Here is a 19,776-nt window from a genome sequence, read left to right as displayed (position 1 = left end):
AGAATATATCTGTCTACAGAGCTAATATGCTTACTCTCACAAAGGAATTTTTGGAGAGAATTGGCGATCGAAATTCTGGTCATTTCAACAGCTTCCCTGGGGATGCGATTATAATTGATTTCAAAGTTCTTCAAAGTCTCAAGAACAACACCCAAGCGGTCGCTCTTAAAAGACTGATGCACCGGTAACCCAAAATTGTCACCAAGACTCAGAAGTTCAGAAACTCTATCGGGAATATTCTTACCACTAATGTTAATCAGCCAACGCGCTGTGTCGATATTGTTGAAAGGATTAAAAGCTTTATTATTATTAGTCAAATTGTTGAATTTCTTGATTAAATTAGATTTTAATCTGTTGGTAATTCTTAAGAACCTCCGTTCATTGAACTCAAAAAATCTAAGAACAAGATCTCGTGGTAAACCTTTTTAAAAATGTTGGTCTGAAGGTTGTCTATAATGTACCTAATAAACTGAATTCATTAATCAAACGTGGAAAAGATAGATTGCCTATTAATAACAGGACTGAGGTCGTTTACAAGTTAAACTGTAAAAATTGTAATATGTCATATATTGGCCAAACAAAAAGACATTTAGGCACTCGTATCAAAGAACATTGCAACAACATTAAATTGCACGAAAGCAATCTTTCTGTGGTTAGCAAACATAAACTGGAACTTAATCATGACTTCGATTGGTCAACACCGATTATTCTGCATAATGAGAGACATGTGAGAAAGAGAGAAATTGCTGAAATGTTTTTCATCAAAAAGTCTGACAACACTGTTAACTTACAAAAGGACACTGAAAGTTTAAACGATATTTATGATAGACTAATAAAGGCGGTTTAGTCTTTCTCTTTGTGTTGGATCGAGAGGTCGACATGACTTGACACAGTGATTTCTTTATTTCTCACCACGTATTAGTTATCTAAGACAATTTCACTTGATAAGGACCAAAACCCATGGTCGAAACGTTGTGAATTTTTTCATCAATAAATATTGCCGGTGTGGTCGATTAAATTACTTTCATTTAATATAAATAAGTTTTTTACTTTTAATTTAAAAAGACAGAATATGAATTATCATTTCTAAAATTAAAATTTTTTAAAATTGACATTAGTATATTTTTTCTTATCATAAAAAATTATAAGTTCGATACATTGCTTTATTATTTAAAAAATTAGATTTAATTTTTGATATTTAATCAACCTTTCAATGATAATCGATTAATCACTTATAACCCTTCCCTTAATCCGCCAAAGTATGACGATGTTTCTGACGACGAAAGAAGCCCATCGTGACCTTATCATTAACGGCCGGAAGAACGTTGAAGGGGGTGATTCGCGTTTAAGGACCACCGTCTGCTGACATAATTAACGGAAGCGACGTCGTTTTCTCGCGGAGTGGTTCGCGAAGGTTGCGAAAATAAAAAGAGGAATCTGAGATGGAAGAAAGGAGATGTCAACAGCTGGCTAAGCCGCGGTTCTTTCTCGTATCTTCGTCTCATCTATTCTTCTCGCAGCGCGCCTTTCATCTTTGTTGTTTCTTCAAGCTATATCTGGGCTCTACGTCTTATCGCACGTTCCCCATTTTCGTTAAATGTTTTCACTTCTGCAAGCTGCGGGATTCTCGAAAGCGCGACGTACGACGGCGGTCTCCAGCTTTCTCTGGAAAATATTTTCTCTTTGTTTCTCCGACTCTCTCTTCGTCGAGAAAAATGTGACATCTGCCATCGTACGTATCTCTTTACGCGGTGCATCCACAATTCTCGTGCTCTTCATGTCAGTTGAGAAATTCTCTTGAATTCTTTTTTCGAGACAATCTAATTTATGATTGCATCTCTTCTGTATTTTTAGCCAGCAATTTTTTTTATATTTTATTTTGAAGGATAAAATTTTATCTTAATCGTCGGAGGGATTTTTAAAACGTGTCGATGAGAATATCTTAAGGTCAAGAAGTTGACAACTTTCGGGAACCGCAGAGAAACGAGAATTCTTTAGTTTTGACCGCGATTGTCGGGATTTCATTCACCCTCGACTTCCTCCTTGTCGCCAAGTCTTTTCTTTCGATTAAAGGACAATGCCTTTTCGCCACCGCCGTTCTCGGGTGCCTTTCGCGAGGCTATCTCTCCGGCCGTGACCATAACTGTGCTATCATTTACACTTAGTCCCCTTTAGAGCGATACGGGGGTGGCTCCGAGATAGAGCGGTCGCGTATCTTTAATTAAAAGAGGCGTTCGCCTACCTATCTGCGAAATAAAAAGACGCGATGTGTACAGAGGGTGTCGCGATATTAAAGCACCGCACCCGCCTGAAAGACTCGGGATAAATAAAGATGTTACATTGTTCTTAACGGCCAATCAAGGCGCAGATAAAATCCCGCGCGTCCAACTGATTCGAAATGTCGCTTTTCTTTACTCCTTCATTTACTCAATCATGTCCTTTTATTGTCTTATTCAGCGATTTAATTTAATTTAAAAGTGTGACACAAAAGGATATGAATAAAATTAGCTTTTTAATACTTAAAAGTCAGTATTTTCATGATATTTTTTTTTTTACAACTCGATTGCAAATCATATTCTTTGCAATAGAGCAAAAGATAGACAGTCACTACGTTTTCGAATCATAAAATTAGGCTCAAGTTTTGTGTTAAGTTGTTCCCATGATATATATATGGCATAGCAAATATAACAGAAAAATACACAAATTCTTATATATTGAAAAAATTTTGACTAATTTTCTAAGAAAGTTAAAACTCTGTACTTGTGGATATTTCAAATTTTTATTACCCAATTTTATTTGTTTTTTCTCCGTACTTTGCATAATCGTGTAAAAATTAATAGGATATTAAATATAATGGATACATTAGCAAGCTGAATTAGCGATAATGAAATGCATGGTTAGCGGAAGGTACACGAAACAAAGATCAGATTGAAAGAGATCCGACGGAAACCCGTAAAAAATTACGCCTGTTATCTCCTTCCGGTCACGCCTTGCTTATATAAAGACTATATTAAAACGAATAAAAATGAACAAAAATATTGTTTTTGGTTCAAAGAAGATTTCATGACTTCCTGACTTTAATTCCAACCGCCCATAATTTTTTCGCCCCAGCGTGGCCGCGAAATATGTATTGTCCGGTTTATTTTCTTCGCATGCATTTTTTAAATTTATTACTTCTGTCATTTGCATTATTTGAAAATTTTTAATATTATATTTTTTATTCATATCATTATGTTTCGATGCTTCGATATCCATCTTCGTCAAAAATTTGACATTCATATTTTTCACATGTAATATTTATCTCTTTTCGCTTTGTATAATTTTTAGTATGTTTTTTTACAATTAATTTTTAATAAAAATTTTTAATAAAATATTTTATTTTTAACACCGCTATACATATCTTTCTCTTTAAAATCTCTCTGAAAAATGATTAATATAATGTCATAAAGGAAACGAATTATATAATTTCGCGAAATTTTACATATCATATAAACGTTGATTATATCTGCATATATTAAATATCATGATATTACAAAATCTTGCTTAAATATTTAAACTTTCCCTTTTTTTTCTTTTTTTAGCTACCAGTCTACGTTGCGTACCTTTATTTATCCGCATAAAAGTGCCATAATGAGGCTGCGATACGGACATAGCGCGAAAATTACAAACGTAGTTATAGACACTATATCGAATAATGTCCGCGTCCGCCAGAGGAAATCACGGCGGAATCATCCAATTAACGAAATACCTAATTTTCAATGAAATTCCCATTATGCTGCATACGGGGATAAGCTTTAATATTAAAGCATTTTATTAAAATGTAAAATATTAAAACACTGTAATGCATCCAGTCCGGCTCGTCAAATAACGTCCGTGTTTGTACTGCAAACGTTTCGTGCGCATTTGCAGCCCGGAAACAAATTATATCATTTCCGATCCTGCTTACCGTCCTCGCAATCAGTAAATATTCCGCCGTGCGAGCAGGAATTTAAAAGTCATCATTAGCTAGTTGATGACATTTATCGATATTTTAATTTTGATAATAAGAATTTGACTGTTGATTTAAGTAACCGAAAAACAAATTATAAAGTAAAAAAATTATTTTTCAACATTTTATAATAATATAAGTCGTTCAATTTTAATCGAAATTGTACAAATATATTCATTATAGATATTTTCACGAGGTGTTATAAAAAAAACACAACGAATATTCTGTAATAATGATTGATACTGCACAGTGATTAATTTTTTTATAGCGCGATATTTTCTAAATTTATAACTTTATAAAAGTAAAATACTATAAATGATATTTTGTTAAAACGTCATTATATTGTTTTTTAATAAAATGTAAGTTATAGATTATTTATATGCATTTATTTGAGTTGCAAAAGAATCATTAAGAAATTTGCTGCAAATCATTTTTTGATGAAAGAAACTTATATATACATCGAACTTTAATTTTTAAATATAAATAATCATTATTATGGGATAAAGAATAATAAAAAAGTATAATAAAAACAAAGAAAAGATAGTGAATCAGACTTTTTTACATTGAGGATGTTACTTTGATGCGCAAACAAGCCGTCTTTTCTCTGTCCGGAAACCGCGAGAATATCGCGAGTTCCCTCGTCTATTTTTACAAGTCGACCCTTAGGGGTCAAGATTTGTGAGGGCGAGGGAGGCCCCTTCTTTGCGCTGTCGACGTGAAACATTTGTCGCGATCAAATCCTCGTGGCTTCGAGCACCGGATCGTCGTCTTTTGTCAAAATAAACGAGCCAATCGTTCAAATTGTATGTTTGAAAGAACAAGTTGAAAAATTAGAAATTTATTTGTTTTATTACGAAAGTATGTTATCATTCTTCTACGTTTCCTCTCGTCCAACATGATTTTGATTTCTTTAATAGCGTTTTATTTGTTTAAAGTTTATACACTTTACTTTTATGTACATTTTATTTTCTAAAGTTATTAATTTATCGAATTTAAAATTACAGAAATGCAAAAAAATTAATAACGTAGGAAACCTTGACAATTCGAAGTTTTGAGTTGTTCGCATAGAAATTATTCCATTCTATTTTTTGAAAAGACGTCACTGGACGTCACTATTGTCGGAAAATACCAAGCAGGTGTGAACGTTCAACAAAGGACGTTTATTTTCGTACACTCTATGGAATTCGTGTTGGAAAATAATATTTTTTCCTGATTCACAAATTTCTCTATTCGTTTATTATGCATACATTTTTTAAACGATATTGCAATAGAATCGGCTATCGATTAAGCAAGATGCAATCATAAAAAATTATAATAATTACGTATAGTTAAAATTAAAGTTATAATTACTTTATAAGAGATTATAAAATGATAATTATAAAATTATAGTTACTTTATAAGAGATTGATATAGATATTTATGTAATTTATAAATGGTAAAAAGAACGTTTTGGATCGTATGTATATAATTTTGCACAATAGAGATTATATCTTTCATTTGAAAATAAAAGAATTTCTGTTACAGCGCGGAATTACAATTAAATTTAATATCCAAAAATTTCATTTACTTGTTCGAATAATTTGTCGATTAGCAACAAGTATAAATGGCAATTTTCAGGGGACAAATTATCGCTAAAGCGGCGTTTAATCAAGTAACCTATAGATAACGATTGAAATCAAAAAACAAAAGCTCATTGAAAGTTACAGCGCTGATTAAAGTATTCAAAAGTTTGCAATTGGCACGTTTATCAGCGGAAGGAAGGCGCATTTTAAACGTGAAAATTCAATTTGTCGCTTATCCTGACAGTGATATCGTCGTTTAAGTAGACATGCCTGCCTAATTAGATTTCCATGATATCGTCCGTCGATCCATCGAATCTATTTATGATCGCTGTCGGCAGACGAAGAACGATTTATTATTACAGGACAGCGAGATCGAGAGATTTCGTTGTGTAAAGAGGCTAATTCGGAAATGACGATAATTCGAAAGCTATTCAAACTGGAACGAGCGCGATGCAATTTGAATCGGTATGAATATTAATGCGCTGCAATTTCTTAAAATTTCATTTCTCTAAAAATATTTTAACTTGTCAAATATTATCAAATATTATTATATAAAATTTAATACTGTCTGTAATTTTTTTATTACATTGGAAAATAAAGTTTAGTTGTCTATGTTTGAAAGTTGTAAGTACATTCGATTTTCAATCATTATTTTACAGTAAATATCCTTTAAAATTATTAATGTAAATTATTGCAATTTCTTTATAATATATAATTTTTATTTAACGTTGAAAATTCAATCTTTTAAAAGAAATATATTTGGAAGACATATATAAATATTTCTGTAATAAGTCTAAATGTTGAATTTGGTCATTTAAATACTTTAGTAAAATGAGCTTTTCTTGCAAACACGGGAAATATATTCTTAGCGACAATTTGAAACTGTCTGGAACCCAATGTGGAACATTTACATTGATTTAAGAAAATTCAATCGCAAGGAGATAATCCTCTTCACGAAATTATCCCCGATAGAAATGCAATGTAACTGATAAATCTCGTGTCATTCCTTCTTTTGCGAGTCGACTTTCTTTATTGCATCGTCGCGACGTTAATTCCACCGACTTCCGTTATCCGCTGATACCGTGCTCGCAAGACAGACTGCGATTATCATTCAGGAATTTTAAAATGCATGCAAAGTGCATGTACGCATTTACGCGTCGTCGACTCTCTGTTATTTTATTCCGAAGTCGCGGCAGCTTACGACCGATTAAGACCGATGAAGGAAACTCGAGGCACCTAATTATGCAGAGTGTACCTAGGTGTGTATACCTTGCAATCGACTAGGAGGTGAAGATCTATCTTTATATTTTACACGATCTTTCGCACAGAATATACAAAAAATTTGAGAAATATTATAATTAAATATTATAATTAAATAGCAATATTATAATTAAATAAATTGCTGCAGAATTTAAAATTAATTATATAATATAAACATAATAAATAATATAAAAATATAAAAATAAAAGTTATATTTTCCAAGATTTTTTTGATAATTATATTTCAAGTCGGGTTAAAATAAATTGTTTTATAATATTATTTCTAGGAGAGAACAAGCTTTTAGATTTCAATTCGATAATTAACGTGCGTAGTGTTTTACACAAGAAGCCAAGAAGCGTCGTGTAAAACGCAACTGAATAAAACGCAGCTTGGTGTATCCGGTCAAGGATGGACGACCCCTTTCGTCTGTTTCCCCTACGACTGTACGGCTCCTCGCAATAAATATTTAGCACCGTATAAAGGCTTTCAGCATCCTTCCAGCACGACGACGTTATGAAGCCGCTTTGAGATACGGTCGATTAACGCGTAATTAAAATCAACCGTAGGAATCCGGCGGCGTAAACTTTTCCTATAAGTTTATGCATAGTTTACTTCTCCAGGCTGAGCCGCGACACACTACGAGGTGTGCAGGATGCAGGCGGTGACAAGTTTTCGCGATTAATTATGCATTCCCGTCAGAGTGTAAGACGTGAGATAGAAGTATCCCGTTGGAGTACCGCGGGCTGTTTGCGCTGCTCTTTTTCCCCCCCTAATCCCTCGTACCCTCTCGCGCGGCTATTTTTCCTTTCTTTTTCTTCCCTTCTCTTTTACTCGTCGTTTTACGGAGCGATAAATTGCGAGTAAACGAGCCGGGCTCGCGTTGACCTACGGCGGCGGTTTTCGTTTCGCGACTCGTTCCTGGGCTTAATGCAATGCGCGCGTCTCGACGGCGATTCGTTGCGGAAAGTAATTACGAGGCGAGTTGAATACTTTTTAAATCGTGTTAGCCGATATCTTTCAAGAAGTGGAACGTTCCCCCCTCCGTCTTCGGGTGATTCCATTCTTTGACCGCGCTCGAGATGCTAAACCCTCATTTTCGAGGACATCAAAGAGCCTTCGAATGCATTTAATTGTCATACAAGAAAGAATTTCTCTTTATTTTTACTCCTTTTTTTACTAAAAAGCATTTTATACTTTGTATTGTAGTATTAAATTTATTTTTACTTTAAAAGTTTGAAAAAAAAATTTTTTTTTAAATCTTGATTGTCAATGAATTTGATGTAATTGAAATTATTTTATTATTTGTTATTATAATCAATTAATTAATTTGCTATTATAATTAATAGGAAGAAATAACTATATTGGATATGATCTTGGATATAGCACTCGGCGAAATAAATTAAAAGATTTTATAATATTTTATAATATAATTTTGTTCTATAATCAATAATTTCTTAACAAGTTTTCAAATGAATAATTTTTTTTCAGTGTTAATAGGCGATAGCCAAATATTTATCCGATAAAAACAATCTCGTTGCGCAATTTTTAATTAAATTTAATTGCTTTGAATCTCCTTCTGTTTTAGGCAAGAAGAAATTTCCCTCAGATCCATCTTGCTGCCCGGTATGCGGAGTGACAGTGAGACCTCAAGAATTAGAACAGCATTTTGCTCAAGAACTTGATCGACTGTACAAGGTTTCTACGACACCCTTAAGACCTCGATCTTCGAGATCAACCTTGCCACCGACGCATCCACAAGATCATCCCCATGGCCCGATGCTGCACGCCCCATCGGCGGCGGATGGTACCCCTCAGGGTAGATGGGAAACGTACAAGAGGATTAAGGCCAATAGACAAGTAATTCATTGATTATTATAATTTTGTTTCTATGATCAATAATTTCTTAACAAGTTTGTAGATCAATAATTTTTTTTCAAAATTCTTTTCTTTATTTTCATTTCTATTTTAATGCGATTCGTCTATTATTCCGCGTCTTCAATCTTAAAACGATTAAATTTATAATAAATCAAATTACATTTAAATCAAAGTTATTAAATATGCTTTAACCAAGATTGTAGTTTCGCTGAAGCACGAAAATCAATTAATATAAAGAAAGAAAAAAAGAATGAGAGAGAGAGACAAATTTTAACGAATATAAGATTTAAATTATAGCGCAAAATAATCAATATTTCAAAAGATTATTATTGTACGTATAGGATTTTAGGATTTTCACATTTCTGATTAATTATTAATAAACGAATCGATACATAACTTCTTTCCACATCTAAATTAAAAGAAAATTGACCCAGCAATTTAAATCATGTAATCTATCTAAGACAAGAAAAATTTGCCATTTTTCATAGATTAAATTTCAAGATTTCAGAAATAGAGACTACACTAATTGTATTCGAACTAACGCAATTGAAACCTTACATCAAGATTATATGGAAAAAATATTAGATTTTTTTATTCCAATTCTAGAGATATTTTAATTAAAATACATTTGATATCAGAATAAGTTAAGATTGCTTAATAGCACCTCGACGATATACCATCAATATAATCGTATTTTTTACCCCATCGCTTGATATAATATATGTGCGTTGCTATTCTTTCTTTTCGTGCAGGCTAGAATACGCGTTAAGAATCGGAAGAGAAAAGCGGACGAGGCGTCCTGTCCGGTTTGCAACGAGAGATTATCTGGCACCCCGGAGGAATTGAATCAGCATGTCGATCGATGCTTGAATAAGCAGAACAATGGGAATCCGGCCGGGCAGAACGCGAATCTCGACGAGGAGGAGGTCGATGTCGAGGGTGATGCCGAGACCTTCGAGGAATACGAATGGGCCGGTCAGAAAAGAGTGCGTGCCTCTTCTATGCTCGTCGGTGGATTCTCTGGTAAATTTACATTTATGGCGTTTAATTACGCGAATTTATTATATGTGCAGAGGCAAATATGTACATTGAATTTGCGATTATTAAGCACACATAATGTACAGTTCCATTTATTTAAATTATTTTTTTATTTATTTATTTAACTGAATATAGAATATTAAATACATGAAACTGTAAAATAAATATATATTCGATGATTATGAATTGTACAATAGTTAGTATTTAATTTGCATTCTGACGGGAAAAAATATACCGTTCGAAATTAATATAGAACGTTATTTTAATAGAGAGGATTTGAATTTCTGTAGCGAAAATTTGTCTCACATTATCTGCGAATTTACAGATTTATTTAATAAAATTTTATCGACACTTTAACTATGTATGTCAAAAATAATTACTAAATTAAGATTAATATTAGATGTAATTTTTCGGAGTGTAACTTTCTTCATTTTATATCAAAATCTAAAATTAACATCAAACACATTTTATAAAAGAATTTAAAATTGCAATCAATTGAATATTGCATAATACACATTTAATCTTCCTTTCAACGACACAACTCTTAAATTACGTAGGATATTACTTTTGTAGAGAGGAATTATTTCATTACATAATATGTATAAAACATATTATTCGCGTCATACAGCCGATTACATAATCTTTTCTCAACTCTACGCTTTCACGCAATTTCTCATCGACGCGCTAAAAACTCGTCGTTCTTTCGTTTCGCAGCCACAGGTCTCGCGACCTCCTCGAGCAACCGCTCCGGCGTCGGGGGCGGGGGCGGCAGCCACGAGGACGAGGACGTGGACCTTGTGGTCGACGGCGACGATGCCGCCGAGTTCGGGCCTGCTCAATATTCCGAGGCAGACGTGGTCGCGCCGCGAATCGACGGCACGCCTCGCGAACAGAAGGAACGGGACGCCCTTCGCGAAGCTGTCATCTCGCCAAACGCGCCGCATCCGCCGCAACAATTGACCCCGGATGCCGGACTGACGGCGCAGGGCCTGGTCGAGGTGAAGCCGGAACCGGGCACCACGACGCCCGTCGCCCAGCAGAACGACCCCGACGAGGGAGCCTCCGTGTCGCCCAGAAGAGACGGCGACACGCCGGTCATGGAGGCACTTCGCGGCCGAATCCGCGAGCTCGAGGCCGAGATGCGCGGACAACTCTTCAAGTGTCTCATCTGCATGGTAAGTTAATCAACAAACACTTAATTAATCTGCATAAAAACGAATAAGATGATTGTTTCTGAATTTTAAATGATTTATACCTCAAATTTTGTGTCTCTGGTTTATCGTGAGATGTTTGAATGTTTAATTCGGAGCAGTAAACACACAAGAATCTCTATAAGAAAATAAATCGTACAATATAAATATGTAATATTTTAAAAAAATTATAAATATTTTTTCAAAACTGGATGAGTATTAGAAGTGCACTCATAATGTCGCTTTAGATTTTCACGACAGGAAAACAAAGTGTCAAATTGAAACACTTACTTTTCGTTAACTGAAATAATTTTAAGGAATAATTTAATATTGGAATAATAAACAAACATCACAAAATACATATAATATATAAGTGAAACAAATATAACAATGAAAAATTGGTTTTAGACTTCGAAACGATTATTGAACAGCCGCGTATAAAAATTGAATCAACTTTTGAACGCTAATGAAGCACACGGTTATAATCGAATCATTGTAATTAGATTATCTTTATAAATAACTAGTCGGTAAAGAATCAAATGAAACAAATATGAAAAATGGCTCGGAAAAACAGCGCGTTTATCGTATTTTATATCATTTTTTATGTCCTTGTAATATTGCATTATGCGCATTATTTTGTCGCGTTTTATCCGGTATCTGGTAACGCGCGTTTCGCGACTCGTAAATAATTGTAACGTGATATAAAACCGGCGCATAAAACTTGACCGCGTTTCGGTGGCGGCCTGAAATATTTAAATCGCCGAATAAATTATTCCTTAACGTCGTATGAATTAACGAAGTAGCGAAGGAGCATTACGTGTAATATCACCGCCGAGTGTTTTCATCGTCCGAGACGCGATATTACCTGCATCCCCGGATTTGCTGCACTTCATTAGGTAGGTTCGCGATCGCACGAAATAACTCGTCACGCGAGATAAGACGGTGAGCTTGGGAGCGATGGTAATAAAACGCTCGAGTGTATCGATCAGCTGGTTGTCGTTATCCTCCGCCAAGATAGGTAAATGACGAACGTATTCTCGATCCTGGAAGGAATGCCGCTTACGTAACAACCACTAGCAATAATCCTTTTAATTCATCTCACGAGTAGGATGGGACACGTCCCAGCTAAAGGTCCGACTCGACTCGTGATCGTTATAAATCTGTTTATTTTATTTTACCTTGTTCATCTGTTATCGCGCCTGTTATGTCTTCGTTACCTTCGCTTCGTGAGAAGTCGAACCGGATTGAAATATCACGAAGGTTCGACTCCGTTATTAATCTAATGAGATACTAAACTCTCTCAATTGCAGGAACAATACAAGAAACCAGTCACTTCGGTGTGCTGTTGGCATGTGCACTGCGAGGAATGCTGGCTGCACACGCTGGTAGGTCTATTTTCTCTTTATAATAGTGTACTAAATTCTCCAGATTATTTTTTACGTGTATTTCAAGAGGATTCAATTTAATTCTTCAAGAAAAGATTTAACTTAATCGTCTTGAAATATATTTTGAAAAATATTTTAGAGAATTTTCCGAGAAAAAGAAGACTTTTAAGTCAAATATGTCTTGGATTTGCAGATTATTTTCGCAAAATATCTAAACCAGTCGAGTCTATCAAATATTTTCTGTATTATTGCACTCAAATGATCATAATTAATATTGAATTCTAAATCTAATTCTCTTTCATAATTATTTGAATTTTATTATTAATCAATTATTTATTATTAATTTATTATTAATCAATAAAATTTATTTAAATTAATATATAAATAAAATTATCAGTATCTTTCTTTATTTTCAGAATTATCTGCCTAAATAAATAAGCATTTGAACGGTCAGGTGATGATTCCAGTCTTGAAATCGCGAAATGAGATTTCTTACTGTTGTTGCAGGGCGCAAAAAAACTCTGTCCACAATGCAACATGATAACATCGCCGTCTGATCTGCGGCGCATCTTTATGTGAATGAATCAGCTCGACATCCCCATGAAGAATCCATGATTCAGCCGGGATTCTCGGGCAATGTTATCAGCGAGCGCGTCTCGCTCCTGTAAATACCTGTATATTTCTTTGCGTTACGTAAATTAACTCTTTAGAATTAATATGTACGTTTACGCATCATAGAGCTAGTAAATTAACTTCGTTAGTTCTTAACAATCGTCAATCGAGCGTCGCTCTAGGGTCACCCGACACAGTTTTGTGCATCAATCATCAATAAAATCAGCTATCGCGGCCGTATTCATTCGCAAATTTCAAATGCGCCTTCGTTCTTTCCGAAAAGTTGTGAGGTTTGCGTTCATTTTTACACGTTTTCCTTCCGTCAAGTCGATTATGAACAATTTCTTATCTCATAATTCAACGATGCATCATTTGTTTTTAACGACTTTTATGACGGTGCATGATTTGTTCTTGACGATTCTCTGTCAAAATGAGATATTATAATTCTGTTTTGATAATGACTTTTTAATTTTGACCTTTTTGATACTTGAAACACTTTTGCGACAATGACTCTTGCTATGTTTTCACACATACAATCACGAATATATTAAAAATAATTCCTTACAAATGTAATTGATAATTCTTTGAGCGTCAGCAATTGCATCACATTGTATTATAAACTTCACGTGTACACCTGAATTAATGAATCCAATTGTCATTGTTTGTTAATCACGTGGTAAAAGCGATATATCGATCTTCATCGACGAAAGTTGCGCGCGTCATACGCTCTACGATATCTTCGTTTCACAAGCGAGATTTTACAGATTCTTAAGATTACGCGAAAGGACGACGCGAAAGGAAGTCGATCGCTATTATTTACAATTTTTCGTTGTGACTTGAATGTATGTTTCGGTAAAATGATTACGTAATCAAGTTTTCTTTTGAGCGATCGGCCTTTGACGCGTCGGCCGTTCGGTATAATTACCGGAACTTTTAGATCATCGCCAAACCAGTCTCTCGCGATGCACCAGCGAATTAATGTAAATACACTAATCGGATCAAGAGGAGAAAAGTAAGTCCCCCGATCGCTGTTCTGTAATCGAAATAAACGATCATGGAATGTACTATGCGCTGCGTTTGTCACGAATTATTTCTTCTCCCTGGTCAAATATCAACGATCCAAATATTCTCGTCGCAGAAGAAGACTCGGCAGGTACGTGCCAAATAATATTTAATATTATCTCTGAATTGCCAAACGTTATATTTCTCATTTTAAATATATCAAGAATAAATATTCTAACGAAGAAAAATTAGAAGAGGAACATTTTATTGCAATATTTTTTTGTATAAAAAATGAAAACGCAAATTAATGCTGACTTCAATGAAATATATACATAATTTTTTTCTAAAAACAATTTTTCTAAAAAAACAATTTTGTATATTTTTCTAAAATAGATAAAGATATACAAAAACGTGATAATATCTAAAGTCTTTTAAAGTCTTTATTAATTGCCTAACGCCGTATTTAGGGACTCTCATTTGGATAGACAAATCTTCCAAAATAAGAGAACCAAGTATAACTTTTAAAATAGATAATACTATTGTGAAGCGAGATAACTAGAAAGACATAATCTTTCAAGTTTATCCTTGAATCGCGAATAAAAAATTCAACTGCATCGATATATTTGTCTACAGTTGAAAGAAAATCGTACGATCTCTTAAAAAAAACGCATTATGCGCCGCGAGTTTTGCAAATGTCTAGCGTTTAATTTCCGCTTCTTATCTCCGCGCTACCGCCCTGAAGAAACGCTCTGATTAAAGCGGAAGCGGGACCGGCGAGAAGAAGGGTCACAGGGAGAGCGAGGAGAGGTCATCGTGCGGAGGTGGAAAAAGGGTCACGCAAAATGGCGCGTCGGGTTTACGAGCTACGGTAATAGGCGAACGGGAACGGGAAGCGGCGGCGGAAGTGGAGGTGGCGAAGACGGAAGTGGAGGAGGTAGCCGACGGCGGTGAAAGTGGCAGCGAAGGTGGAGCTCGACATTGCGCTCCGTATGGATCTGCGGCGGTCACGAGAGGGGAAGGGAAAGAGTGCAGTCGGGGGGGATGCATTTGGGGCGCAAAGGGACGACGACAAGTCGTTCGACAAGATGGTGGCTCGGTATGCGAGCGCAACCCCTCTCCGCAAAAAGAGGGTGTCTATGGAGTCGTCCTCTCTTACTTCGTCCAGAGATCGTTTCGCTTTAGATAAATGACGTGTCATAATCGAGGGGGAGAGAGGAAAGAAGATGTTTCTATAATATTTATAATTATCGAATAATTTTAAAATTTAACTGGTAATTATGGACATTACAACGGTTAAGAAGCTACCCCTTTTATTTTGTTAGAACCGCTTTTACTGAAAATATTAAATAAATAAAAATAAATGGAAAAAAATATAATAATCTTTCAGACATTATATATGATGAACTTAATCATTGGATTTTATTCTTCAAAGCAACGTTCATTATTCGATTGCCTTAGATGAATAAATTGATGATGGTATTCCTAGTGAATCACTGAATAACACTGAATTGATGATGGTGAATAATCTTTACGACATTCTCTGTTACACGCTAATAATCCTATTATACTTATATTGCGCTTTTACCAGTCATTCCAATGTTTCTTAATGATGTTTTCCAGCTTCGCTCCAATTCCTGCGCTCCAGTTCTATCATTATCATTAATCTAATCATATTCGCGCCTGTTGGATCGGCCGTTTCGAGATCCAACCGATATCACGTTTTCCATTTAGCACTTTTACCAGCCACTTCAGGTTACCTCCTACCGTAAACGTGTTCTGAAGAAGGTGAACTGCAGAAAAATCTAGCTAGCGGGTTCACCGGTAAGAGATAGTCGATAAAGGAAAATGTCAGAGTCGCTCCCGGAGGTGAATGACGGCGGTGGGAATGGAAAAAGGAAAGAGAGAGAGAGAGAGAGATGAAGCAAGGCGCGGTTGCGGAAAAGGTCCGGGAAATCCGGTCCAACGACATACCTCCCGAAAGATGGGCTCGTAGGTGGAAACGGTGAAAGCTCCGCCTCCCTCTACCCTATTTTCCATCGTGCCGCGACGCATTTTCCTACTTCACGCGCGAATTCACGCACAAGAAGCTCGGCCAGCTCGTTTCCCCGCAGTCAATCCTGCGGAATGCCACGAGAGAGAGAGAAAGAGACATTTTCTCTCTCCTTCTCTTCCGTCCCTTTCTGAGTCATTGAACTCTATTCCATCCCGCTGCATAGAAATGAAAACGCTCAGCGTACCGCCAAACTGTCGGCGATACTTTGTATAGCGAATGGAGGAAGAAGCAATGTTATTGTAAGATGTGTGAAGCGATGGGAAAACATGGATAAGATAAGCGGTTATAATAATGGCGGATAAGGGAGAAAATATACAAAATGCGCAAACATACATTCGAAAGATGTCTAAATGTTTAAAGGAAACCCTTTCGAAAAGATATCCTGGAAAAATGATACTTTTTTAGACCTTAAGTTTGTTAGAACCTTTTTGACTGATACCAAGAAAAAGATTTTCATGACTGACAGCTTATTTTTTTTTAAATTGTAATATATAACATATAAAAGGCATCTACCAATATTCATTATAAAATAGCTCATTGAATATTGAACATTGCATATATTCCTTTCTCCCTTTTTTCAAACGATATTTTCGTATTCTTCCAAAATTTCGCGTCTCCTTAATAAATTATATCTATAAAGAATAGATTCTTGGATTAATCATGGCAGCATTAATCGAGTTTAAAAAAGGATGCAGTAAAAGAAATTAAAATTTTCTCTTGCTACTTGGGAGATACATCTTAAATTAAGTCTCTAAAATAATCTACACAACTTGCACTACTGAATTTTATCGACAAGCGAATTTACATTATATTTTGAAGTTTAAAAAAATATCACGTTTAATTATAGACTATCCTCTATTAATTGCAGTTTGATAACAAACTATCGCGCGCGCAATAGCAATTATATTACATGATCTCTCGACAACGTAAATTTGGGTAAAATTGTCCAGATCATCAGACCTTGACATAAGTAAAGATTTTGTACTTTTTGATACTTTTAGACGCTTGATTTGCAGCCCTTCTAAAAGATCGAAACCCTAAGCCTAGGCATCTACTGATGGAAAATCCGTCATTGATCGATGGGATCATATTCAAGATCGTATCGGGCAATCATGACTACGTCGATGATGACATCAAGTCGAGCCATGCCGCTTGATACTTGGCGCCGGATGCCAGCTCGACTCGTGCACACGTGGCAGCCGTCCGGAAGCGTCTGGCTGCACCCGCGGCGTCGTCGGTCCCCCCGGTGGAGGCTGATCGGGGCGTGTTTTTCCCTCGACGAGTCCCGCGGGCGGAAGGGATGACTCCGGCGTCGGCAACACGGCGCAAGTCGGCATCCGCTTCCGACGCCTGCGGACTCGGCCGGCATCGCGCGCGTTGCCGCCTACCATCCCGACAAAGGGGGGACAGACCGCGTCTGAGAGGCCTTCCCGTCCTCGCCGCTCGTTCCTCTCGCCGCGCGGCACCTTTGGCGGGCGTCGCCGCCAAAGCCGGGCGAGCTCCAGGTGCGCGTTCCACTCTCGCGGCGTCTTCGCCGCGTCGCGTCGTTCCATCTCGCCCGCTCGAGCCCCTCCACCTCCTCGACGCTCTCTCCCTCCAACACTCGCGCGCTCGCTTCTTTCTCTTTTCTTTTTCCTCCTTCTTCTCTCTACTTTTTTTATTTATTTTTACGCCACGCTCCGTTTCTGTTTATGAATTCTCTCCCGAGAGAGTGGAGAGGAGCACGCGCAAACGCGTGCACGGATTGAGAACGAGAAACGCGCAGTCGACCGAATATTTTTGCGCACAGGTCAGGAAAGTTTGCCAAATTCGATTTCCGCTTACGTGAGATAATTGGAGGCGATAAGAGACGATGAGGCGCTAACTGCTGCGTCTATAACGTTAGCGGTACTGCTTGAAGAGAATTATTTCATTTATATTTAGCTATGTTTAATTATTTTATAAAAAGTATAAATAAATGAATAATTAATCTTTTTCATCATTCTCCTTCGCTGATATGTATTTGTTTGGTTTAAACTCGGCTTATAAACATGAATTAAAAAAAGAGCATCATTAGATGAGATTTATCAGATTATGTGAATACTCTCTCTTTATTTTAATTTTTTAAAAGATTAATTATTATCATATGACGATAGCTATTTTTATATATTTTTTACTCACTTAATTTTTATAATTGAATTTTATTAATTTGAAAAGTCTGCAATCCAGAATCTTAACAAGATCTTGTCGCTTATATGACAGAATCACACAGAGAGCAAAAGAAAAAAGTTTTTATATTAAAAATAAAATAATTATTAATTAAATTATTAAAATATGTATCAAATTTTATCTGGTTTATAATTTCTTTCTCTCTCTCTCTCTCCTCTCTTCTCCTTTTTCTTATTTTTAATAAATTAAAATGAATTGTAAAATTGGATTTAAAAGAAAGAGCAATATTAATATTATATGTTAAATATTGAGAAACTAGAAACATTCTCTATAAAAAATCTTTTTGATTCATATAATATGCATATATAGTTAAAAATCATAATTCTACGTTTACTCCAAAAAGAAATTATGCTAGTTTTTGCATATTTTCTTACAATTTTCAAGGTAATTGATACATAAATCATATTTACATAGAAACAGATCTTATCTCTCCTCAAGCTTTCCGTTTACAAAGATAGTTAAATGCGTGCAATTATGTACTCACCGATAAAGATGTCGCAGGTAAAGTGAACGCGGACGAATTAATTAATGCCGTTGTAAATGCGCAGCTGTAGCGTTATTCATGGTCTACAGGTGCAACACGGATGGCGACAAGTTACCTGCAGTGCACTTCCTGTTGTATGCAAATGCATTTGGTGGAAGTTGTCTCAACACATTAATTTTCGATATGACACTGACAATTGTGAGCGCTTTCGTCGCGCTTGCAAGTGTAAGGACTGTCTCCGTTCATAAATGCGCAATATTAATTATTCGCGAGAGACGCGACCAAGTTGTGATTACATTGTACTCATTCGTCGGCGTTCACTTTGTCTTACTATCTTAATACGCGATCTATTCAATAAGCCACGAGGACGAAAAAGAAGATAACTTACGTTAAATTGCGTGAGAATGCCTCGAAATAATGTAATATTAATGAGAGAAACGCGCGCGCGGAAGTACGCAACCTGATGGTTTCATAAGACAATTCTATAAAAAGTTGAGCTAATATTACATGAAAAAGAAGTTGTTCATTTTTAGAAAAATATATGCTACGTTATATGTAAAATACTGGTCAAAACAATGGTAAAAAAAACATTGTCTGATGAAATAATCATTTTAATCATTTAATATATATCATTTTTTCTCGTCATACATATACATATGCAAATTTATCTTTTATTCATATATTGTGATTTAAAAAAATATAATTATATATAGTTATATATAAGCAATAATAACATATATAATAACATATTCAAAAATTGGCAAATATATTGGCTAATCTATAGTCTTATACAGTGCGCTTTTTAATTTTTACTCAATTGATATAACGATTAAGAGTAACACACGCATCGAAACAAGCAAATTTTTTAGAGTAAGAAAGAATGTTTCTTAATTTTAGAAAGAGTTCAAATGTTTAAATTATAAAATTATCAAATTTTCTATTTCTATTTTCCATGTGGAAATTCCTCTTCTAAAATTGGTGTTTTGTTTAGTTTCAAATCTACATTATGCTATATTATAAATAAAAATCTAATTTTATCGCGCATTGTGCAATGCATGTCATTATTCTCATGATCGAGAAAGCTGCTAAGGATGGTGTGAACGAAGAATTCATATAATA

At 35.4% G+C, this 19,776-nt stretch overlaps 1 protein-coding gene across 6 annotated transcripts in view; it reads left to right on the top strand.

The window, feature by feature from the left end:
* Window positions 1–13,974, top strand: part of LOC145968416 (E3 ubiquitin-protein ligase RNF220) — a 151,324-nt gene extending 137,350 nt beyond the window's left edge. For 5 of the 6 annotated variants that reach the window (XM_083093849.1, XM_083093846.1, XM_083093843.1 and 2 more), the window contains 5 exons: window positions 8,396–8,667; window positions 9,438–9,708; window positions 10,438–10,898; window positions 12,224–12,298; window positions 12,806–13,974. In XM_083093849.1, coding sequence (XP_082949975.1) covers window positions 8,396–8,667; window positions 9,438–9,708; window positions 10,438–10,898; window positions 12,224–12,298; window positions 12,806–12,877 — 1,151 coding nt within the window. In that variant the 3' untranslated portion in view covers window positions 12,878–13,974. Of the gene's footprint in view, window positions 1–8,395; window positions 8,668–9,437; window positions 9,709–10,437; window positions 10,899–12,223; window positions 12,299–12,714 lie in introns of all 6 variants that reach the window. The other variant, XM_083093845.1, reaches the window with a different exon arrangement.
* The last annotated feature ends 5,802 nt before the right edge of the window (window positions 13,975–19,776 follow it).

This window comes from Camponotus vicinus, unplaced genomic scaffold, assembly GCF_025532165.1.
Source record: "Camponotus vicinus isolate PSW18456_S1 unplaced genomic scaffold, iyCamVici1.0 SCAF_3, whole genome shotgun sequence".
Lineage (NCBI taxonomy): Eukaryota > Metazoa > Arthropoda > Insecta > Hymenoptera > Formicidae > Camponotus > Camponotus vicinus.
The sequence above is the reverse complement of the archived record's forward strand: the minus strand, read 5'-3'. Positions and strand labels throughout refer to the sequence as shown.